This window comes from Peromyscus maniculatus, chromosome 20 (assembly GCF_049852395.1).
Source record: "Peromyscus maniculatus bairdii isolate BWxNUB_F1_BW_parent chromosome 20, HU_Pman_BW_mat_3.1, whole genome shotgun sequence".
Lineage (NCBI taxonomy): Eukaryota > Metazoa > Chordata > Mammalia > Rodentia > Cricetidae > Peromyscus > Peromyscus maniculatus.
Window position 1 is genome coordinate 73,363,266 of NC_134871.1, and position 24,483 is coordinate 73,387,748.

The window sequence follows — 24,483 nt, forward strand, 5'->3', positions numbered from 1 at the left end:
CACACTGAGAACAGCTTATAGCCCCAAGGCTCGGCTTCATCCCATTTATCTTGTTTTCTTTCCAATCACAGGCATATACCAGTGTGTTGAAGGCACCTTTGCACCTACATGAGAACCCTGACCTAGCCAAGGTCATGAACCTCATCATCTTTCACTCCCAGATGCTGGACTCAGTAGAGCAAATGCTGGTGGAAACCTCTGACCTTTCTATTTTCTGGTGTGTCTTGGTTAATTATCAGTCCATTTTATTTCTGTTTTTTTTTTTTTGTTGTTGTTATTGTTGTTTGTGTTTGTTTTTCGAGACAGGGTTTCTCTGTGTAGCCTTGTCTGTCCTGGAACTCACTCTGTAGACCAGGCTGGCCTCGAACTTAGAGATCTGCTTGCCTCTGTCTCCCAAGTTCTGGGACTAAAAGGATGTGTTCCAAGTTCTCTTGTTACCTTTTTAAGTTTTTTTTTTTTATTTTGTTCTTTTGAATTTTTAGGACATATAATTTTAAAGATTTATTTTCATTTGTGGGTATGAATGTATGTCTCTCTGTGTATGCCACTTACATGTGGGTACCCAACAAAGGATGGAGGAAGACACTGGGTTGCCTGGAGCTGGAGTTACAGATGTTTGTGAGCCATCTGCTCTGCATTCTGGGAACTGAACCTGGGTCCTCTGGAACCCAGTAAATGTTCTGAACCACTTAGCCATCTCTCCAGTCATAACATTGAGATTTAAAAGACATAAAACCAGGTGTGGTGGCAGATATCTATAATCTCAGTACTTGGAAACTATGGAAAGGATGATCAGGAATTCAAGGTCATCCTTGGCTACTTACTTGTTTTTGGGCTACAAGGAAACTGTCTCCAAAAAACAAAGAAATATGAATACTTGGGAGCCTATCGGAGGAGGATTGCTATGAGTTTTAGGCCAGGCTAGGCTATCCAGTGAGTCCCAAAAGAACTTGTCTCAAAAACCCAAAATAAAATAAAATAAAAGAAACATGAATGTTATGGAAATTTAGTATTGGGAAAATAAGAAATAGTTGAGAGGGCTGGATAATAGGATTGTTGGAGAATGAATACTTAATTGTCTTCCACAGATGACACTTGGCAATAATTAGTTGACCAATGTGATGTGTAACTCTACTCCTTGAAGGATCGGGGGTGGGGGGGGGGAAGAAACATGATTGTCATGTCTGCTCTTTGCAATCTATAGAAATGGAGAGCTATAACACACACATGCTAAACACACATAAACATAGTGCTTCTGAGGGAAAGGCAAGTTTCATACAATTAATCTAAGTAGGTTTTCTGGAGCCCAAGCATCATTTTTTGAAGGGAATGTGAATTTGGAACTTCTGAATTAGAGGGGATGGCCTGAACCAGGCAATGATTGCCAGGGAAGAAATGTGAATTTTGTCCAGGAAGTGGAAGGATATCATTTTGCTGCCCTGGAAGCCATTGTAAGACCCTGGAAAGGTTAAGATTCTTTGGTTCCCTTCTACCTATAGGATAGAAAGTAGGAGGGAGTGCAAATAGAAGAAAAATTTTGAAAGGGTCTGGTTCTAAATCCTCGTTTTCAATCTTCTTTCTTTGCAGCTTTCATCTCCGTACCTTTGAGAAGATGTTTGCCATGACCCTGGAGGAACCTTCCATGCTTCGATACACCATCGCATTCCCCCTGATTTGTGCTCATTTTGTCCACTGCACTCATGAAATGTGCCCGGAGGAGGTGGATATCCTATCTCTCAAGTTCTAACATCTCTCTAGTCATGTCTCTTCTTTGTTTCTCAGAACACAGTTCCAGGGGTTGGTTTTGATCCTAGGAAGAGAACAGGAATGAGTGTGTGAATGAGTCCCCAAACATCTCAGTTTGATAGAGAATGTATCCTTTCTGGTCTCTGTTTCTTTTTCCGTAGGAGAGGATGGCTCAGGCAAGGAGCAAGGGCAGTGTGGGGAAGAAGTAGCCTTCATGTGATTCATTTCTCCCACAGTACACTCACCTGAAGAACCATGGTCTTCACCACTGCAAGTCCTTCCTGGAAGAGCTGGCCAAGCAGACCAGCAACTGCGTGTTGGAGATCTGTGCTGAGCAGCGGAACCTGAGTGAGCAGGTGGTCCTCATCCTGCTTCAGTCTTCCTTCTCATCCTCAGTGTCTTTTCCTCCGGCCACCCTTGTTTCTCTCTCACAGGCCAAATTTTCTTTCTTGAGTAAGGGTAGGGCTTTTGTGAACTTTGGTTTATGGCAGGATTCCTCTCTCAGTACAGTCACTCCAAGCACTCTCTTGGGTTAGAATCTCATGTACAACCTTTGGATATTGTGACTGGGGATAGCTATCAACAAAGTTCATGCTGGAGAACTCCTCAACTGAGTTACAAAATGGCAATCACACACAAAAAGTCCTAACGTTTTAAGTAAGCTTGTGATTTTGTGTTATTCTTGGTTTCACAGGACCTGTGGTGGTAGCTTGGATATCCTTAGTGGATAGAGGCACTTAAAAACACTCTTACTTGAACAGTTAAATGTCACTCAAATCTGTGCTCCATTTGAAGAGTTTTGGAAGATGAACTTTGTCTTCTTTGCATGGTGCACATATGCTTGGGACAATGTCCCCAGATCTCTGTCTTGTCTAATCTTTCTGTTCATCAGCATCCCAGTTTACAACTAACTGGAGATTTTTAAGCACTCCAATGCTGATCCCCAAGGTTACATTCTTGTCTTCTGTTTTTTTTTTTTCCTTCTCTTCTTCCCTTGACTGACTCATAATATCTGGTCATGATTAGATCAGAAAATCAGGAATAAGAAGTTAGTTTTGCTCTTGTCCCCTAGAGTTTTGAATTTCCCAGACTACCCACCCTTCCTGGGTTTGAGTCAGAATAGTAGCAACTTTAGTAGGAGTGGAAATAAGGTGTGTTTGTGTATGTGTTTGTACATGTACAATATGTGTAAGTGTGTGAGTACAGATAGACAGTTACCGTATTACTCAGCTTTTTCATTTTCTAACATGTCAAGTAAAGACAAAAATACTTTCTTGGTCTACAGAGTGAGTTCCAGGACAGCCAGGACTGTTACACAGAGATACCATATCTCGAAAAACAAAACAAACAAAAAATACTTTCTTTACAGTGGTATAATAAAGATTAAATGAAATAGCACACTAAATATTTGGTATACACTGTAGTCAATACATGTTGGCTCCTATATTAAGTGAAGCTTAATGAACACTAACTTCTTAGGCTAACAGTTTGGGGTGAGGATCAAGAAAGAAGGTACATGATCCCTGTCTCTGGGAATGTCCCAGTTTAAGAGGAAGGGAAGTACAAATACATGATTGAAAGAATGTAAGTAATTGATGCACAGAAGATATGCAAATAAGGACACTTACAGTTGTATTAATCATTCATTATGAATATCTACTACATGCATGGTAGACAGGCTTACTCAGTGCTGTATCTGGAATAACTAAGCCTTGTGTGAGTAATTGTTTGCTCACAGAACTGTTGCAAGCAAGTGTTAGCCCTTCAGAGTTAACATTTGAGTAAACAATTATTGATGCATTACTAATAGGGTTACATCTTTGGATACTGATTTCTGAATCAACCATAAATACTTTCATATCAAGGTGGATTTTATTTAATTTTTTGAACCAAATGAATTTAGATTTAAGAATAGGATGCATGACTACAAAGTAACAAAACTAGTTATCTTGTGTGGCTCTTATCTGTTCTAAAAGTAGTTCCAAAGTGATTCCTTGAGGCAACTTGAGTATCAAGTGAGAGCTAGTATTTTCTGTAGGGCTACATGGAGAAGGATAAATGCAGGATTGATGTTTGAGCTAGCTAGCAAGGAATATACGTATACACATATTTAAGAAAAATAAGAAACAAGGAAAGAATATTGAATACAAGTGGACATTGAGAATTTGGAGTGTGTGATAGTCTGAGCAACTATCTTCATGAGACATAAAGGGGTACAGCCTGTGGGATGATGGTTTTATCTAGCAAAAAGTGTTGTTTCCGCACATTGGGACCCTACAAAACAAGTGTAGCTCTCAGCTCTGACTGTTTTCCTTGGATTTATCTGTTAAGAAAGACCCCAGATGTGGGTGGGGGAGCAGTGCTCTCATCCTGGAAAGACATTGTCATCTTAGGACTTGAGGCTGTACATGGGGAAATATTTATGAACACTGAAAGAGGTAAGCACATTCTAAAAAGGTCCCATTAGAGAAAGAGAAGCTAGTTGGGTGGGGAGAGGAACAGATAATGATGGAGGAATCCTCTTACAGTTGTTAGCAATGACACTTGTGTCTCCCTCCACCGTTTCTGTTCCAAAGCTTCTACCTAAGCACTGTGCCACCACCATCAGCAAAGCCAAGAACAAGAAGTCCATGAAGCAGAGGCAGGCTCCCAGGAAAGGAGAGCCTGAGAGGGACAAGCCTGGAGCGGAGAGTCACCGGAAGAACCGCAGCCTTGTCACTAAGTGAGGCCCTGGCCCCTGAGGGCCAAATGGATTCTGCTTTAAAGGAGGGAGAAAAGGAAAGAGGGGAGGTAATACAGGGAGAGAAAGCAGAGGAGTTGGTGGGGATTGATAGTCATAGAAAAGCACCTGAGTATGAATTTTCTACTTCGATTTTGAAGAACATCAGTGTGTGCTAAGCTGAGTGTCCCTTAAGAGTGACAGGGGTCTGAGGATCATGGCGTGGCATTTCCTTCCCATATACCAACAGACAAGGCCAAACTCATAACCAAGTTCCATTTTTCTTTTCAGCATGGACAAACTACATCTAAACTTGACCGAATTGGCACTGGCAATGAATCATGTGTATAGTTTCTCTGTGTTTGAACACACCATCTTCCCATCTGAGTATCTTAGCAGCCACCTGGAGGCCAGGCTCAACAGGTAGCACTCTTCCTGATACATATTTGTACTCTGTGGCAGGCTTCAGTGTGGCTCTGTTAGAATCATCCTGTTGGTCATGTCACAGGCTGGAGACTGATGTGGTCTGTCATAGGTTCCAAGCACTTCTGTGAAAAAACAAAACAAAACAAAACACTTCACTTCTATAGGTTCTGATGAGTAGCTGGTTCATCCCCCTTGTTTGGTAGAGTTAGCAGAGAGAGAAGCCAGCACTTGGGAGAAAGATGCAGGAATGGCAGAAGTTTAAGGTCATCCTTGGTTACCTAGAGAGTTCTAGGCCAGCCTGATTACACAAACTCTTACCTCAAAAAAGGAGGGTGGGGGAAAGTGCAGTGCCCTTGCAGCCTACAGAGCTGTGCCCACATCCTGGCTGTTAGCTACAACAATGGAGCAGATTATCTAACTTATCTGAGTCAGTTTCCTTCCTATTAAGTCCAGGATAATAATATTTACTGTATAGATCATTGTGAATGACCTGCAATTGAGGATTAGTAGACAAAAACAGAATACTGTGAGTGCAAAGTTCCTGCCATATAATAAGCCTTGGTTAAATAAACTCCCTTCCTGGACTTTGCCCTCATTCTATTGTTCTCTGAGAAGGAAGACACTGCTTATGTTTGATGCACTGTATTGGTTAGGGATGAAAAGGAGTGATTATGAATAATTAGTTATCCTTTTGTGTTTTGTCTTGGAATATGAGCAATTAATGTAACAAGTATTTATTGAACACTTACTAAGTGTCAGGACTGTTCTAGAGGCTGTTGATAAAGTAGCATACAGAACAGCTCCATGACACTTACCTTGTAGTAGGGGAGACAGACTAACAAAATAAGAGAGTAGCATATATGGTAGTTTAGTGATAAATAATAACCAGAAAGATAAAGCAGGGAAGGGAGATGCCATAGGAAGTGTGTGTGGGGGGGTGGGGTGGGGTGTGAGGTGTGAGGAGTTGCTGCAGTTTTGGTGCGTTCACGGTGTCCAACACCTTGAGAAAATGACATTTCAGTGAACTCTTGAAGGAACTATGAAGCCAGGTATGGTGTGTGGCTGGGAACAATCATTGTAGACAGAGGAACCAGTATTACCAAGGTTGAGATAGGGACCTGTTGTTCTGTTTAAGGGACAAGGAGGGCAGTGTGGTGGCAGAGAGAGAGCCTGAGCAAGCTGGGAGGGTAGAGTGTAGGCAGCTGTGCATGTGTGTAGTGCACTGGAAGGACTGGGCTGCATCTAGATATGCAGCCTTGGCTGGTCTGGAGCAAAGCTATAATAATCTTTGTGACCACAGTTCACTCTGGCTTTATTAGCATGAATGAGAACAGGATCAGGAAGACCAGTTACAAGATGGTAAGATGTGCAGATTTATTTTCCTATTAGGGTTTTGCTTGGGTGACATAAAATAGTTTGTTTTTGTTCTGTAAGCATCAGCTCTAGGGGAGAAAGTGCTTCAGTTGTATACACAATGTCAAGGGGATGACAGTGTGATAATTGCCCATGAACACCTTCAGCAGCCATGGTAGTTTCCAGGCCCAGGAGCAGTAAAAGTGTGATTACCTAGCTTCCCAGAATCTCTGATTCTTGCTTCACAAAGTCATTATTCCAAAAGTTCCAGGGTTTTGTCTAGAGGTTTTAACTTTTTTTTAAGTTAAAGGAAATTTTATTTTTATTATTTTTATGTGTATGTGTGTTTTGCTTGCATGTGTTTCTGTGCACCACACACATGGTTTGGTGTCCTTGGATACCAGAAGATGATACTGAGTTCTCTGGAACTAGAGTTTCAGATGGTTGTGAGCTGTTCTGTGGGTGCTGGGAATAGAACTCCAGCCCTCTGGAAGAGCAATCAATCCTTTTTACAGTTGAGCCATCTCCCCACTCCAGTCCCCTGCTTTGAGGCAGAGCCTCTGTAAATAGTATGTAGCCCAGGATAGACTTTAATTCATAATCCCTCCAGCTTTAGCCTTCTGAGTGCTGATATCACAGATGTGTGCCACAACTGGCTAAAAATTCTAATATTGATTAGGCCTGCCTCTCACTTGTCCCTTCTATTTTATTTCCTTTAAATGGTACCCAGGATCTTCCCTTTGATTTGTGGGAATAGACCTTCCTGAATATCCTGCCATAAATATTTTGCCATAATACCAACCAACCAAAGAACTCCAAATATCTCACAGCTCAGGAAGAGTTTGAGGAACTCATTTATAATAAGGTGCAAATGAGAGACACTGTGAAGAATATGTTCTATCCTGACTGTTTGTTATTTTGTGAAGAAAAAAGTTGTAAGTCAAAGGACTGGCTGCAACATGAAATCTTAGCCCCATGGCTGTATGCAGAAGACATTTATTCTGTCTAGAGTATGCAGGCTACAGTACTCTATACAGTCCAGCATCCATGACCACCAGGGACTGCACTATGTTTCCAAGGATATCTAAGAATGATTTCCCATTATTGGTGGCATTTGGGAGCTCAGGTCTTTTACCAGCTGACCTAATTTCTCCAGAGAAAGAAATGGTTAGGAGTCAAATGTCAATGGACCCAAGTCAGAACTCTGCCACTAGCCAGCTGTGTGATCTTCAGCAAGTGATTTGCTTACCCAGTTTTATTATCTACAAAATGGGGTAATAGTGCCTACCTTACTGGGTTACCTTGGAGATTAAATGAGACAACATATGCTGGTGTTGCATATGTTGTCTCATTTAATGTGGCTGTCGATTTATTTATTTATTTGTTTGTTTGTTTGTTTATTGGTTTTTCAAGACAGGGTTTCTCTGTAGTTTTGGTGCTGGTCCTGGATCTTGCTCTGTAGACCAGGCTGGCCTTGAACTCACAGAGATCCGCCTGCCTCTGCCTCCCGAGTGCTGAGATTAAAGGCGTGCACCACCACTGCCCGGCCTAATATATTTATAATTATTAAGGCTTTTGTCACTTAGAGCCATCGTGACTTTGGCTGGTTACAATGCCACAACGCAGGAAATCCTTAGGCCTTCTGAGCTGTTGGCAGGAGTCAAAGCATACATCAGTTTCATTCAGTCATTGGCACAGTTCTTGGGTGCAGATGCTTCCAGAGTTGTCCGCAGTGCCCTCCTGCAGCAGACACAGCCATTGGACTCCTGTGGCGAGCAGACTGTCACCACTCTCTACACAAACTGGTCAGTGTTCCTTCTCATTGTCTCACCTCTAGTACTCTTTCTTTATATCGTAGAACCCACAACTAAGCATTTTAACCTCCAGCAGCTCACTGGACCTGCAAAGGAGGTTTTCTTCTGCATGTGGATGAGAGTAATAATATATGGGGTAAACTTAGACCTCCTTCTGTTCTAGCCTTCACATCTACCCCGTGGCTCATTGACCTTATTCCTCTTAATGTCCTGTCCTTAACTTTCCTTTTCTGGATTCTTGCTATTTCTGTTGAAAAGGATTCTACCACTTCTTTCTTTCATTCTTATTTCTCTTTTTGCTTTAGCTTCTCACACCAAGAACCATGCTGTCTACCATATCTCCTTGTTCTTAACCAAAGTGTCAAGTCCAGTAGCTTGTTCTGCATAGGGAAAGGGGCCCTTTTCCCAAACCAGAGAAAGCACCATTTTCTTTGACATTTTTAGGGGGCCAAGAGGCAGATTTCTCCCTCTCCAAGCCACTAGGTGGCGCTTTAAATCTACTATCAGCTTAGAGGGATACTGGGAAGGGTACTGTTGAGGTGGATGGATTTCATCAGCTAGGCTAGGACTTGGAGGATTTACAGCCATTTGCCTCTCACAGAGACAGCTACTTTTTAGTACCTATTGAATACTGCCCCATTAAATTATTTTTAATGTAAATTTTCAGTTTTAAAATTTTGACAACTAGTTGTAATTAACTGGGGAAAAAACGATTGGAAGCTGAATTTGGCTAACTGGTGTTTAGCCCATGCTACTGTAAAATACAGACTTAGAACTGGTGTCTGGGCTAGTGCTGCAGCTGGTGGGCCCTCTTCTTCAGACACTGCTAGAGACAGCTTCTCTGACTTGTCCAGGGGTTAGGAGGGAAGGTTTGGAGACTGGGTGATGGGTGCTCCTGTCAGCCAGAGGTTTGATTTGAGACTGGCTTCTGGGATCCTGGGTCCTTGGCCTAGCTCTTCACTGGAGAGGGTACAGCTTAAGTATATTTCAGAGGAACCTAGTTCATTTTTAAAAAATGCCAGTGTGAGCCTGTCTATCTGATCTGACAGAGGGTAAGGGCAAGGAGAGTACAGTTGTTGGAAGAGAGCGGGGCTGAGGGCTGGGATTGCGTGACTGTTTACGGCATGGTGGAATACCTGTGAACTGGAGCCCAAGTGGAATCACGTTCCTGCTTCTGACCCAACAGCTCTAGAGTGTTAAATAGATTGCTGTATTGCCCTCTTTCAGTCTTTCCCCTCCATCCCAGCTTTTAAGCAGACTTTCTTCCTGACTCCAGTGTGATGGTGGCAGAAATGACTGGATACTAACCTGAGCTCCTCCCACCCCCTGTAGGTACCTAGAAAGCCTACTCAGACAGGCGAGCAGTGGAGTCATCGTCCTCTCTCCAGCCATGCAGGCCTTCATCAGCCTTCCCCGAGATGGGGAGCAGAACTTCAGTGCTGAGGAGTTCTCGGACATCTCTGGTGAGCCCAGCACCCTGGTCTCCTTGCCACAGAGCTGAACTTCCCTCTTCAGTACCTTGGCCGAAATCCTCCTGCTTTCCTAGAGGCCCATTCAGCACTCTTCTTAGTGTTGCTGCTGGACTCTGCTCAACTTCAGGAACATACAAAAAGAGATTCTAAAGCAGGCTGGGGATTGAGAAGTGAGCTGGGAGATGAAGGTGAAGAGAGAAAAGGAGAGAGGTTTAGGAGTTAGGCAGGCTCACTAGTCATCGAAGGGTTCATTCTTCCAGGGTGGTTAGTACTCATTTTCCATTTCCATAGAATGCAGTTGACAGATTCATGTGGGGACAGATTAAGTGGTGATCTGATGTCTTGGCATCTTCTTCCTTGGAGATGATGTTCTGATCCTTGGCCAATGCTGATGAGATGATGGAAGACGTTATTATGGACCACGTTCTAAGTGCTCACACATAGAATTCAATTCACACGATAGCCTTGAGGCAGCTCCCATTGCTATTCCCATTTTTCACATGAACACACTGGAGGCACCGAGAGGTTAGGAGGTGCTGAGGTCACATATCCATAAATGGTAGGACTGGGATTTTAACTCAGACAGTCAAACTCCAGAATAGTGTGGCACTGCTTTCCTGCTTCCCAGTGTACAACAGTATTTTATTGATTGATTGATTGATTGATTGATTGATTGGTGTGTGTGTGTGTGTGTGTGTGTGTGTGTATGTGTACAGATAAGGGAGTTATAGTGAATTGGAAAGCCACCCCCCCTTTTGATTTTTTGAGACAGGGGTCCTCTGTGTATCCCTGAATGTCCTAGAACTATGTAGACCAAGTTGACCTCAGACTCACAGAGATCCACCTGCCTCTGCCTCCCAAGTGCTGGGATTAAAGATGTGTCACCACCACCTGGCACCATTCCCTTTTTAAAGAGGGCTTGAAGCCATATAATTCCTTCTTAACATTTATATTATGAACTGAGTTCTCATCCCCTTTTCTCTCACTTCCATGTAAATGATGGATTGTGCATGAGACCTGAGGTAGGTAGAGGTGTCCCATGACCCAGACTTTCTCATTCTCCTTTTCTGGGGACGCCAAGGAAGCAAAAATGCACGTCTATATTTTCCAGCTCTCTCTCCTTACCATTCCCTACATTCTATCGGTAAACAATCGATACTTTGCATACTGGAGGTTTTAGATGCCCCCTTTCATCAGCTCTACCCACAAGCTGTAGGCAGCCTGTAAAACCTGCTTTAGGCCTTGCTGACAACTGACAAGCAGCGGGAGGCAGTGCAATTCACCCTTCTGCCACCCCCACCCCAATTTCTCTGGGTTGCCATGGTGATGGGGCAATGCTACTTCAAAAATAGATAGGAAGAAAAGGATGCCATAGGGTTACTAACTGGGGATAGAGATGACTGGAGTAGGGGGTTTTGCAGATCCATCCTGTAGACCAGCTTGCTGCCTCTTTATTAGATCCAGAGAAGACAATTTTGACCCTCTTCCCTTAGGCAAGAGTGTTAGCATACTAAGGTGGCTAGTTAATTATAAAATCCTTTTACCTTTCTCAGCTTAGTCCTGTGATGGCAAATTGATGACTCTACAGATGTCTAGTGTTTACTTTGAACCAGGCATTGTATTAGCTGCAGTGACCAAGGCTGTTTCCTCTGTAGCTGATGGAGGTGGATGGCATCAGCTGGTCCTACCTTCAAAGACTATAGCCAGGAATCCCAGTTTCCCTTCTTTTCTGAATTCTGATTAATGATGTTGAATGTGTCTTCCCTATGCTGCTCTCTTGTTACTTCTGGTCTTTTGTGGTTTCCCCTGCTGGAATGGCTGATAGCCAAAGATCACAGCCAGAGCATTTTCTGTCTGAGCTTGCCACTAGGATTTCCAACCTGGGATTCCCTCAGGCAAGTTTGATTTAACTTAGAAAGGGCAAAAGCAGGCTGGGTGGGGAGTGATAAGGCCTTAGGGGCAAGACTAGATTTGGAAGAATAAAGAATTTAAAGCAAAAAGAACTAAGACTCCGGGGAATGTGTGTTGATTATGAAAAAAGAAAAGGCAGCTCAAGGGGAAACTGGGCCAATGAGATATTAAATACTGGAAGTCGATGGAAGACTGAGAAATGAGATCCCAGATGCACAAGCATGGTCCCTTCAGGGACAAAGGGCAGGAGGGCTTTGCACTGGGTTTCTGGACACGCCCCCATGTGATTAAGTGACCTTGGCCAAGCACCTAATCTCCTTGCCTGTAAAGCCATGGTAGAGTGATTTTGCCCCATGCCTCACAGGGCTTTTGGTAACTATCACTTAAGATACCCTTGTTTTTCTGTATCTAGTTTCCTACAGTGTTTGTCACTGTAGTTTTTAATGTTCATTCTGAGGGATTCGTGATGCTACAGAGGAGCAAAGAGACTCTGAGGGGCTTGGTGACTTTTTTGAGGCCTTCTGTCTATTAAAGCAAGTTAAACTAGTACAACAATAGCAAAAGCCAGAAAAAGGGACTGGGAAGTGCAGGGTAACATAAGAGGTAAATAGAGGCCTGGAAAGATGGCTTAGCAGTCAAGAGCACCAGCTGCTCTTCCAGAGGACTGGAGCTACATGGGCTGCTCACAAAAGTCTGTAGCTATGGCTCCAGGGGATCTTATGGGTGCTCATGGTATACATACACTCAGGTACATACACATAAATTTTGTTTTTTAAAAAAGTAAATAGCTATCATCATTTGAGGTGAGCCATGCTATAGGTACCAGTGGTAGGAGAGGAAATTGTCTCATGGGCAGCCAGACCTGCCACCTGTGTGTAGGACTGCAGACCTTTTTTTTTTCTTCTCAGCTGCCCACATTTTTTCCTTCCTGGACAACATTTATATATTCAAAGACTTGAGTTTCACTGGGAACTTTGAAACTCTATTCCAGAGATGCGAGCCTTGGCTGAAATTCTTGGCCCTTATGGCATGAAGTTCCTGAGTGAAAACCTAATGTGGCATGTGACTTCTCAGATTGTGGAGCTGAAGGTACTGTGGAAATGGCCTGGGAAAAGGTCTTGCCTGTGAGTGGGAGCTAGAAGATAGAGCATCGATTTCTTCTTTACCTACTGTATGCTTCTGTTCTCTGTTCAAATGCAGAAGCTGGTGGTGGAAAACATGGATATACTGGTTCAGATCAGATCCAACTTCAGCAAGCCAGACTTAATGGCATCTCTGCTGCCCCAGCTGATGGGTAAACACTTTCCTAAAGGAGCTATGAGGGAAGCATTGTGAATGACAGGGGCTCTGAGGAGCTGGGGCTTTGAGGAGCTGGGTCTGAAGAAGCAAAAACCATCACCATTCTCCCTTGTTCTCATCTCTAACAACTTGCTTTCTCTTCAGGGGCTGAAAATGTGCTGAAACGAATGACCATCATTGGGGTGATTCTCAATTTTAGGGCCATGGCCCAAGAGGGACTTCAGGAGGTGAGTAGGGAAGGCTGTTGCAGAACTCTAAGCCTCTCTGTGGGTGGTATTTGCATGAAACATAAGTATGGAAAGGAGGCAGCTGAGCTTGGCAGAGGTCCTTCAAATTGATGACCTTAAGAGACCTTCAGGCCTAGGTGATGGGAGCTGGAAAGCTGGCTTCTTAAGTCAAGGCCCCTTTCTGTCCATTTCTACCTGGTTTTGGACTCACTCATCTTTTCTTTCTCCAGGTTTTTTCTTCCCACTGCCCCTTTCTCATGGGCCCTATTGAGTGCCTGAAGGAGCTTGTCACTCCAGATACAGACATCAAGGTAAGGGTGCAACTTGGGATTCAGTTGGGTGACTTACTGAGGGCAAAGACTGTCTGTGGGGAGCTAGGGCTCTGAGAATTCTACAGGAACAAGAGTTGGGACTTGAGTGGGGAAACAGGTCAGGCAGACCTTGGGGCATGGAGAGGGAAAGGGCAGAGCTGGGGAGCCAGATGGGGTACAGAGGAAAGTGGGAGTTCTGAGAGAATTGGGGAAACATTCCGGGATGGGGGAGACAGGTGAGATCAGGGGTAGTATCTGTAGGTTTTCACTTGAAATGAACAATATGCAAATTATATGCCAAGTTCCTTGCAAGCAGGTACCCTCCTTAGTCAGGAATACTTTTTGTAAGATTTGTTCCTTCCTTTCCCACCCATCCCACCTACCTTAGAGTTTCCCCACCACAGCCTTTTATCCTTCTCAGTTCTTTTTTAATTTTTTTTTTTTTTTTTTTTGTTTTTTCGAGACAGGGTTTCTCTGCGTAGCTTTGCGCCTTTCCTGGAGCTCACTTGGTAGCCCAGGCTGGCCTCGAACTCACAGAGATCCGCCTGGCTCTGCCTCCTGAGTGCTGGGATTAAAGGTGTGTGCCACCACTGCCCGGCCTATCCTTCTCAGTTCTTAAACTTTCTGTCCCCTATCATCTATCTCCAGTACCCATGGGCATAGGAGAGGGAAAGTAGGAAAGAGGAAGAGAGAGTAAGAGAGAGAAGAGAGAGAGAGGGAGGGAGAAGAGCTTCTGCAGGCAAATGGAGTTAACTGTCCACTCCCTCCGCTTTTGGAATTAGCTTGCCTTTTGAATCCTCTAGTACAAACAAATGTGCTATTCAGGAAATATAGCCAAAGCCTGGGGACAAGTTCCTTCTGGTACAAGGAGCTGGCTATTTCTCTTATGATTGATTCCTTTAAAGGAAAGAGGTCTGAAGTAGTGAGCAGGAAGAATTGAAGTAGGATGTTAAGAAGAACTTCTTTACTTGGAAATCAAAATAGTTGTGAAGTTTCCTTCTTTTTATGCCTCAAATCACCTGGGAGTCAGGTGATGGGTTATGCTTGGCTGGGCTGGCCACCCCTGTTAGGTGGTTTTGATTTCACGCATAGCCTGGGTTTCTGGCAGTTGCTGATGTTGAGGCTGAGTGCTCCATTCTGTCAGGAGCTTGTCTAGATCATATCATCTGGACAGTTTGATCTTTAGGCTTAGCTTTCCTGGGAAAATAGGCAGGTGGGTAGAGGAAGGGGATGGCCTGGAGGAAGGTCAAGGGAAAATGAGACCTGTCAACTATCCCTTTCTTCCTTCAGCACCACAGATAATTTACTATGTTTCTGATCTGCTTGGCCTTGTAGCCACAGGCAGGTGGGTCTAAGGGATTTAAATAAAGGGCTAAGCAGAATGTGGCTTCTGTATTGGTACTGTACACAAGGTGTGCTGCTATAACATTTGTGGGGCCTTTGCAAAAAGATGTGTTTAAACAGAAACAAAACAAACCTTCAAAAGAGGAGTCAGGATTTGTGTTACATCCTGAGAACCCAATTCTAAGTACAACAAGGGATCTGGGTATCAATGAGTCAATCTTTATTGAATGATTTGTATATGCTCAGCCTTATGTGAAACACTAGGAAGATGAAGAAAAGTGCAAAGATCTGGTTACAGTAAAGGAAGCGGTGGAAAAACATAATTCTGTTAGTCACTAGGGTTGATGCTTTACCCATATGGTCTGATATAAGTATCATTGTCCCATTTGTACAGATGAGAATCCTGGGGCTCAAAGAGGTTAAACCTTTTAGACACAGTGACTAAGTGATGGTGGTAAGAGTTGAGGCGAGATTTGTGCCACTCCCAAAATGCCTTCTCCCTTCACTACACCATAGGATTTTCAAAACTTAGAATCAGTTTGGGGAGAAGCCACATGGTTTTGTTTATCCTCTTAAAAGTCAGTTAATATCAAGTGCTGTGTATGGTCAATGCTTGGTTCGTGGGACAAGAAAGGAAGGAGAATGGGTTTGGACTGAATCAGGGAGGCCTATGAGACTTGACTTGAGCTTGAGGGATTCATATGATTTAGATGTAAACAGAGAAGAGGAAATGATGTTAGAGAGCGCACCTGACCAAAGCATGAAAGAAAGGAAGTGGTAGTTAGAGACAAGTGAATAAATAACCTTAGCTGCATTATTTAAATGAAGCATTTGGGAAAATAAAGTTGAATGCCAAAGTGTATGTGTGTATATTCACGTGGGCTTGTGCATTTGTGCATGTGGGCATGTGTACATGTGCTTATGGAAGCCAGAGATTGACCAGGTGTTCTCAATTTTTCTCCATCTTATTTTTTGAGACAGGGTCTTTCATTGAACTGGGAGCTCATTGATTTGGTTAGGCTGACTGACCAATGAAATCCAGGATCTGCCTGTTTCTTTGCTCTAGACCCAGAGCTAGGATTATAAATGTACACCACTATGCACAGTTTTTTCCTTTTTATGAGGGTGCTAGGATTCAAACCCAGTGCTTATGCTTGTGCAATAAGCGCTTTATTGGGAGTCATCTCCACGGCTCCTTAAAGCATTTTCCTCCACTGCAGGCTGTGGAAAGATATGAAAAGACTATCTAGAAAAATAATAGTACTCCATAAGTTAAAATGCTGTGACGTAGGCATCCTGGCTGCTGAGAGTTTCCACTAAGTACCTCCCCTGTGCCAGAATTTCTCTCCAGATGTTGTTTTGTTTTCTGTCAGGTCACCCTGAGTATCTTTGAGCTGGCATCTGCTGCAGGGGTGAGCTGTGACATTGATCCAGCCCTGGTAGCTGCCATTGCCAATCTGAAAGCTGGTAAGATGGAAGAATGGGCAAGGAAGGGCTTGTGCCCTGCTTTTGGGCAGGGGAACACCAATATTAAAGAATTACTTATTTGGGGGTGTGAATTCAGAGGATATAAGCTGGGAGGCAAGACAAAATATAGCCCCTAACTTCCAGAAGATGCTCACAGAGGTTATTTAGGTTTGTTGATGAAACAGAAGAAGGTAGTTCTGAGTGAGAATCTCTTGTTCAGCAAAGTCTCAGGGAACTTATGGTGTGGTTGGGGAAATAAGATTTACACAAATGAATCAATGAGAGAACAGCCCTAGATAGCAGATGGTTTCGCACTAAGTTGTGTGGGATAGCATCCAAGTTCCCCACAGTGATCATGCGCATCTTCCAGTCCTTCACCAGGACCACTATTACACATTCCATTACACATTTCTCTGATTGGCCCATTTGTTGTTATATATACCTAGAAGAGAATTGACCCCAGGGATTGGTACTAAGTTCTTCAGATTTGCCAGGTTCACCCATTTTCTTCTTTCTTGGTCAGTGAGGATTTTTCTCTCCTTCCTGCTTCTCCATCTCTCAAGTTAACAGGTATCCTAGGGTGTATGTCAGCAGAGCCCTTGAGGGTTTTGCTCTGCCGTGGGCAGGGGTGAGACTCTAGGACTTGGGCCTCACTATAACTGGGTACTAATCCTGTCTCCTTCAGTCATTCCTAACTTGCCTACAATACATGCTAAAGCATGTCAGAGACATTTTCTCATGTGATCATGATACTGTGAAGTAGGACCCTTGCAGGAGATAATTCCAGTTTGTTGACCTTACTTTTCCTCATGTCCTGTTCTTTCCCCCCAGATAACTCATCTCCTGAAGAAGAGTACAAGGTGGCATGCCTACTCTTGATCTTTCTTGCTGTTTCCCTCCCACTCCTTGCCACTGACCCTTCTTCCTTCTACAGCATTGAGAAGGATGGTAAGTAAGGTGTGGGTTTGAAGGACCGATGCTATTCAGGTCTCCACTGGGAAGGGAAGTAGAATAAAGACAAGTTACCTGGAACATACAGACTGCTTTTTGTGGGGAGGGGTTGAGACAGGGTTATTCTTGTGTAGCCCTGGCTGTCCTGGAACTAACTTAGTACACCAGAATGGCCTAGAACTCACAGAGATCCATCTACCTCTGCCTCTGGAATGCTGGGATTAAAGGGTGTGCCACCATGCCTGCCAACATACAGACCTTTTTAAAGGCATAAATTTCTGTTTCAAAAGCAGTTAAGAATGATTTGTGCATAAAATTCTATCCCAATAAAATACCATAGGAACATACTTCTTCTAGTCCCCAAATATCATCTAGTTATTTTGGTGTCAGTTAGATTGGTCTAGGATGAAGAGGGAGGGAGGGAAAGAGAGAGAGGGAGAGGGAGAGGGAGGGAGGGAGGGAAACAGAGAGAGAGGGAGAGGGAGGGAGAGGGAGAGGGAGGGAGAGGGAGAGGGAGGGAGAGGGAGAGGGAGGGAGAGAGGGAGAGAGAGAGAGAGAAAGAGAGAGAGAGAGAGAGAGAGAGAGAGAGAGAGAGAGAGAGAGAGAGAGAGAGAGAGAGAGAGAGAGAGAGAGAGAATTGATTCTTAGGGCCAGCCTGGGCTGCTCACTTTGCCATTCTCTTTGTGTCCCCTTTTCCCATGCTAACCTAGGCTACAACAACAACATCCACTGTTTGACCAAAGCCATCATACAGGTGTCTGCTGCCCTCTTCACTCTGTACAACAAGAACATTGAAACTCACCTCAAGGAGTTTCTGGTGGTGAGTGGGTCTAGACCATGAAGAGTGGAAGTAGTTTGACTTCAGCTCTAGATAGCTGCTACCACAAGATCTTTGGAGTCTAACTTCCCACATCATTCATACAGGAGGAGTGGAGGCTACTTGTGAAAGGCAGGAACTTTTCTAACTTTCCTGACAGCTGGGACTTTAGCTTCTGTCCAGATACTTGGGGAGATCATTGGACAATGAGAAAATCTGTTAAGTCCGTGACCTCTGGACAGACAAACTTTTGAGGCCTCAGTTTTCTCATTTATAAACTAAAGAGATTAAACTGATCCGTGATTCATCATATTGGTGCACGTCAGAATATCCTAAGGAGCTGCTTAAAATAGATTCCTGATCTCTACCCCAGACCTCCTGAATTAGAATTCAGGGTGAGCCCAGCCTTATGTTTCTAATTTGGTCTCCAAAAGATCAGAGATACATTAAAGTCATAGTGATGCTGAGTTTCATGCTGTCTAAGGGCCTTTCCTACTCTGTACTGTCACTTACCAGTTTTCAAGCTTGGTTTTAAATCATGAAGCAGTAGTGTTCCCAACAAGTGGTCTTGGTCTTAGGATTTTACTTTGAGAACCCTGGATTGGGTTTCCATGGACTGGAGTTTATAACCAGGCAGTAGATTCTGTGTAGGTGAGGTCCATTTTGATTGAGAATTTGTTGAAAATGCTTTTAGCCTAAGTTTGACTCCCTGTAAATATCACCATTGATCTTAGTTTTGCCTCTGGAAAAATGTAGAATAAATAATATCCTTCCATAGTTGAAAAGACTCTGGAGTCTTCTACTCTGGATCCCCATGGAGGATTCCTGTTCATACACTCTGATTCATGGTCAATTACCCTCACCCTGCCTGAGCATTCTCAGCAATGGGAAACCTCTTCCTTTGTGAAGCATGGTCCTGAGTTAAGAATTAGGCCTCATTTTTCTCCTACCAGAAAGAAACAACAGATCACATTATTCTTATTCTTATTTTAGGAAATACACCCTTATTCTGGAAATACACACCAGGGACAGTAGTCTGGTTAGAGGGTTTCTGTTTAAACAGGGACAACCATCTAGACAGAATGGGCTCTAACCATCTTCAATATCAAGAGGATTCCCATCAGATTTTTGAGAAAAGGGACCTCACTTCCTTGTTCCCCTTTGCCCTGTTTGTTTGCAAGTTCAGCTTACCTGGGCCTGGGCTGTCACTCACATGTCTACCTACCTCCTTGATCTTCTGGAGGCCTGGCAGTGGAGATGGCAACTCCTTGGGAGTTGATTGGGGAGAATATTAGGAGCACTGTGTTTGAGGTCCATCCTGGCTTTGGGGTACAGAGTCAGCTGTAAACAGTCTGATGATGGAAGTATCTAGAGACTGCCAAGGAAAAGATTAATCTCTTGGTGTGCAGCATCACCAGCCTTTGTTCTAGGTTCTTCCCTGCCCCCTGTGCCCTCTTTCCTGGCATTTGATGAGCTCCTGTCTGCACTGGCAGGCTGAGCCATTGGGATTCATTTTAGTTTGCAGGCAGTGTGTGTCTCTCACACGTAGGGACCTGACACTTTCCCACCATGAGCCTTCAGGAACAGCCTAGCACTTCTTAATGCTCCTCCTTGATCTTTTCTTAAGTTCCTGTAGCCTGAGGCTGTCCTATTCTGACCTCCATAAAAATCTGTTTCTTTACAAATGCTTCCTCTGCAGGTGGCTTCTGTCAGCCTCTTGCAGCTGGGCCAGGAGACTGACAAGCTCAAAACCAGAAACCGTGAATCCATTTCTCTGCTCATGCGATTGGTATGTATCTGTTTAAGTTGGTCTAGGAATGGAGAGGAGGGCCAGCAGGAGACTCCTTTTTAGGGTCTTTGGGTCCCTGCCATGTCATCAACCAAAAGCATTAACTAAGAATTTAAGTCTGCCCGGATCCTCTGGATCCGTCCTCACATTTTGGTGAACATTCTAGACTTGTGATTCCAGAGCAGAGCATTCAAGGACTTCTAGGCAGAATGGGACCTCTCTGGCCCCTGGCTCATAGATCCCTTGTCTTGCAGTGCTCCTGAGTCTGACTTAGAGAAGGTCAGCAATGCCCTTTTTGGGTGGCTATTCAGTATGCTTTTGGTTTTCTGTGATAGCTTCCTACCAGTGTATTTGTCTTCAAGGTGCTATGAAGAGAATACTGGATAGTACAGAGGGGAATTAAAGAGGTTTGGTTATGGGGCTCCCAGGAAGGAAATAATTTTGGTTATAAGGCAGAGAGCTTGGTAAGGCCATGAATCAAGCAGTTCATGCCATCTCTTCTCCCTGATTCTCAAGCTGTGTGCTTGCCTCTAATCTGGCAGAAAGTTAACTTTTTAAAGTGCTTTCCTTATGACCTGTTTCCCTCTCAGCATATTTACTCACTTTTCTCGTCTGATAGTCTGATTCTCCAGGTTGGGCAGGTAGGGCTTCTGGGTCTGTCTAGAGGCCCTCCCCTAAGCCTCCTCTCACCACCTGTAACCTTCCCATTACCCTCTTCTGGCCTACTGGGAGAGGATGTACCCTAGCTCATAGTACACACTCAAGATATCTATGGTATTAGAGTTCTCTAGCTCACCTACAGAACTCCTTCCCCAAGACCTGGGGAGGACAGTGGATGTGCCTCTGCTACCCAAGGATATATGGCTGCAGCTGAGATGTGCAGGTAGGGAAGTCTCTCTGTGTGTACAAAACTCCTCAAATGACGTGAGAAAAGAAGAGGGACTAAACTAAAAACCGAGTTTCTCCTTTGTTTTATTAGGATACAGAACTCTGAGGAATCTAAGAATTAAAAAATATTTTTACATTTATTTGTGTGTGTGTATACATGACATGTGATGCATGTGTGGTCAGAGGACAACTTGCAGGAGTTGGTTCTCTTCTACCATGTGAGTCCTGGGGATCAAACTCAGGTCTTCAGGCTTGGCAGCAAGGGCTTTTATTAGCTGAGTTAGCTTTCTGGCCTAAGTCTATGCATTCTTAATTCAAGCTTAGACTTCAATGGAATTACAAAGGTATGTTTTGAAAGTGTGACATAATAAGTTTATTTATTTACTTAGGGAGAGGTCCTCATGTGTCCCAGGCTGGCCTTGAACTCCATATACAACCAAGGATGACCTTGACCTTCTGGTTCTCCTGCCTCTACCTCTGGAGTACTATTATTAAAGGCATATATCACCATACCCAGTTTATTTCTTATTTTTTTAGTTATGTGGTATGTGGGCTTAGAAATGTAGGGACCCATCCATTCAGGCTCTCTTCTTTAAAGACTCAGGCCCTGAATGCCATCTATGTCTCAGTTTCTCCAGCTAGAAAAAGGCCTACCTGTCTTTTATTATGATGGAGGAAAGAATGGGTTTGAGGTGTGTATATGCATGTAGGATGTGTGAGGGATCCAGGGAGGAGGATGTAGATGAGGGCAGTGGGAGGCAGATGCTAGAAGTGCAATAGGAAGCACAGCATTTAGAGCCTGCTTGCTTGCTTGCTTGCTTTCTTCCTTCCCTCCCTCCTTCCTCCCTCCTCCCTCCTTCCCTCCTCCCTCCCTCCCTCCTTTCCTCCCTCCCTCCCTCCCTCCCTTCCTCCCTCCCTCCTTCCCTCCTCCCTCCCTCTCTCCTCCCTCCCTCCCTCCCTTTCTTCCCTTCCTTGCTGCTTTTCTTTCTGGCTCTCTCTTTATACATGCCAGCACAGCATTTGTAGCCCACTCCTTCTTTCCTTCTCCCATTTCTGAGACAGAGTTTTACTGTGTTACTCAGTCTGACCTCCAAATCAAAATGCCCCTGCCTTAACCTCTGAGTGCTAGGATTGCAGATGTATGTCTTCATGCCCAGCAGTAGCATGATTCTTTGTCTATAACAGTGGATAATGATCCTCACGGTGGCATGGTTAGAGTCAGGAGATATTTGAGGAAGTACATTGTAGACATTAAGTGCTCAATAAATTGAGCTCCCTGTGCCTGCTGCTAACTTTAGTTTCTGGATGACTTAAGCATGCCTCTGTTTCCTCTGGGAGGTGGGAGGTGACTGTGTTGTGAATTGCCTTTTAGCCCCACTTCCTCTGCTGTGATCCCCACCTCCATGCCTGCCCCCAAAGATGGGGAGGTTCTTGCCCCTTGTAGCCTCCAAGGAAGAAGAGCAGGAGCAGAGCCAGGACCAGGCACATTTTGCTAAGTGAAGATTGGAGGGACTAGCTACTGAAAAGCAATTTAAATGCAAATGTTTCCACAGAGAAACTGGAGATGACTGGAGGGAAGGTGCTGTGTTCCGAGTTAAAAGGCTATCTGTGTAATCCCACAATCTGGCCAGCACTTCTCTCCCTGAGGTCTTCCTGTTCTCACTGTTCAGCCTGAGCACTGTCACCCTAGAGTTGACAGCCTGTTCCTGGCATGGGTTTTCTGGTGGAAGGAGATGGCACTCTCAGAATCAAGAACTCTGATGTCAGTCACATTTGATCCTGGCCATTATCTGAGACTTAAACGTTGATGTGGAAGACCAGAATGAAATTCAAGATATTCGGGCTGATTTGGGACTAGAACCCAAGTCTCTGTCTCTAGGGCTGTTTCCAGTGCCACAGACTCCTGCTATTCTCCTTGCAGAGAATAGGAAGTTATGGGCCAGTAGTCCTTCTTGAAGCTGTCACTCATTTCTCTGCATATGCTCCTATCTGTTGGCCGAGGCTTGGAAATCTCACCAAGAAAAGATCTCTTTGTTACTCTTGGGACTTAACAGTGAGTTTGTTTGTTTATGTATTTATTTAGAAACAAGGTTTTGCTATGTAGCCCTGGCTATCCTGATACTCAATATGTAGCCCAGGATGTCCTCAATCTCCTGGTACTCCTGCCTCAGCTTTGAGTGTTGGGACTGCAGGCATGAATCACCACTTCTGACTGGGGCTGTGGTTTTGACAGCAGATTTTCTTTCCTCCAGGCTGTGTTGCTGCTCCTTTGAGGCCGTTGTGCGTACTGTGTGTGTGTGTGTGTGTGTTTGAGAATAAAAAAATCTTACCAATGTAAAACTTGAAGGGACTTTGGAGAGAGAGAGTAACTTGTGAGGGCAGACATGGTAGATTCTCTTTCCCTAGTGGATCTGTAGAACTTCCACCAGACGTATTGGGGAAGGCCCACTGTGTGGACTGCCAGAGCATGTGGGAATCCTCTCTGGAGCATTAGTTTAGGCTCATGATTTCTTGAGAGAAGATGGTTCTAAGGAAATACATCCTGCTCCCACCCACATGGAAACAGTCCAGCCCTGGGTTGTGCTGCTGTTTTTGGAATATGGCCTCTCTGCCTATTCTCACATCCTTACTTCCATCCTTAGCTTTATCTAGGCTTCCAGTCTATCTTCTGTTTAGCTATGGGGATTGCCACAGCATGAAAGCTTCTAATTAAACTAATTAATCATGCCCAGTCCTTTATGTAGCATCCTTACTGCTTCCCAGGTGCTGTGCTGCGAAAGGGAGGAAGCTGAGACTCAGTATAAGAGGATCTGTGTGGTTTTAGGACCCCCTTCCTTGGTCTTCTTGGTGATTCTTTTCCTGGCTACAAAGCTTTGAGATGAATAAGCACTGCCATCCCTCTTTACTTATGCCTCTGCTTCCCAAGTGTGATTTAGTATTCAGGACAGGAGAAGAGGGGGCTGTCCCGACTCTAGGAAAATGGTTTGTTTTTCTTTTCCCTTGCCTTCTGTTTCTGTACCCTTCACATTAGCTCTGATAGAGGGGATGGGCCATTGAAATGGAGCTCAGAACACAGTGCCTTTGGGAGCCAAATCAAGGGAAGGAGTAGAGGGAAGAGTGAGTCAGAACCTGTTCACATTGAACTCTGGGTGTCAGAACTCAGAGCTACAAAGGGCCTGGGACCTGTATGATGAAAACCAGTGTCACAGGTGCCTTCTGGGAGTTCTCACCTCTTGGCTGTCTGTTTCAGGTGGTGGAGGAGTCACCCTTCTTGACCCTGGACATGCTGGAGTCCTGTTTCCCTTACGTCCTGCTACGCAATGCCTATCGGGAGGTTTCTCGGGCCTTCTACCTGAACCGTCTGCCAGCCAGTACCCACTGAAGGGCCTTTTGGAAGTGCCAAGAGCCACACCACAGTGAAAGCTGTAGCCATTTCTTCAAGAGGGGAGAAGAGTGGGAGGGTACCCAGGGAGAGACAGGGTCAGGCCCTACAGCTGATGACAGGGATATGGAAGAGTGTCTAGGACTGAGGAAGCATGGAGAAGTGGAATGGGCTGGGGCCATGACAGACAGTTTATGGACAAGGGTGTGGAACCACATGTACGAATTTTTAACAATAAAAAAAGCCAGTGACCTATAACCATATTGTATATATCTGGTGACTCCAGCTTGAGCTCTGACAGGCATGGGTCTCTCCGACCTTCATCACTATTCTGGGATAATGCTGGCGGGCAGAGATGATCAATCATCATATTAAAGCATAATGAGCTTATAATCCTCCCTCTGGAGCTGCTATTGTCTCCTGCACATTCATTAGGACGATTATCTCCTCTCTTCCTTTTCCAAATGTGTTCAGCAAATGTCCAGCCTGCTCCTACTGCTGCAGAGCAGCACAGAGACCTGCTTCTCCTTGAAGGGCTCTTCCTCCACCTCTGCTTGACTGCTTTCC

The 24,483-nt window shown here is 44.4% G+C and overlaps 1 protein-coding gene across 2 annotated transcripts in view; it reads left to right on the forward strand.

The window, feature by feature from the left end:
* Nckap1l (NCK associated protein 1 like) overlaps positions 1–24,174 on the forward strand; it is a 47,026-nt gene extending 22,852 nt beyond the window's left edge. The window contains exons 16-31 of one of the 2 annotated variants that reach the window (XM_006981792.4): positions 72–217; positions 1,588–1,720; positions 1,983–2,102; positions 4,323–4,468; positions 4,757–4,888; positions 7,831–8,049; positions 9,391–9,521; positions 12,433–12,530; positions 12,642–12,735; positions 12,885–12,967; positions 13,198–13,278; positions 15,996–16,089; positions 16,921–17,037; positions 17,751–17,860; positions 19,557–19,646; positions 23,785–24,174. In XM_006981792.4, coding sequence (XP_006981854.2) covers positions 72–217; positions 1,588–1,720; positions 1,983–2,102; positions 4,323–4,468; positions 4,757–4,888; positions 7,831–8,049; positions 9,391–9,521; positions 12,433–12,530; positions 12,642–12,735; positions 12,885–12,967; positions 13,198–13,278; positions 15,996–16,089; positions 16,921–17,037; positions 17,751–17,860; positions 19,557–19,646; positions 23,785–23,916 — 1,926 coding nt within the window. In that variant the 3' untranslated portion in view covers positions 23,917–24,174. Of the gene's footprint in view, positions 1–71; positions 218–1,587; positions 1,721–1,982; positions 2,103–4,322; positions 4,469–4,756; positions 4,889–7,815; positions 8,050–9,390; positions 9,522–12,432; positions 12,531–12,641; positions 12,736–12,884; positions 12,968–13,197; positions 13,279–15,995; positions 16,090–16,920; positions 17,038–17,750; positions 17,861–19,556; positions 19,647–23,784 lie in introns of both variants that reach the window. The other variant, XM_076556987.1, reaches the window with a different exon arrangement.
* Positions 24,175–24,483: the final 309 nt, after the last annotated feature.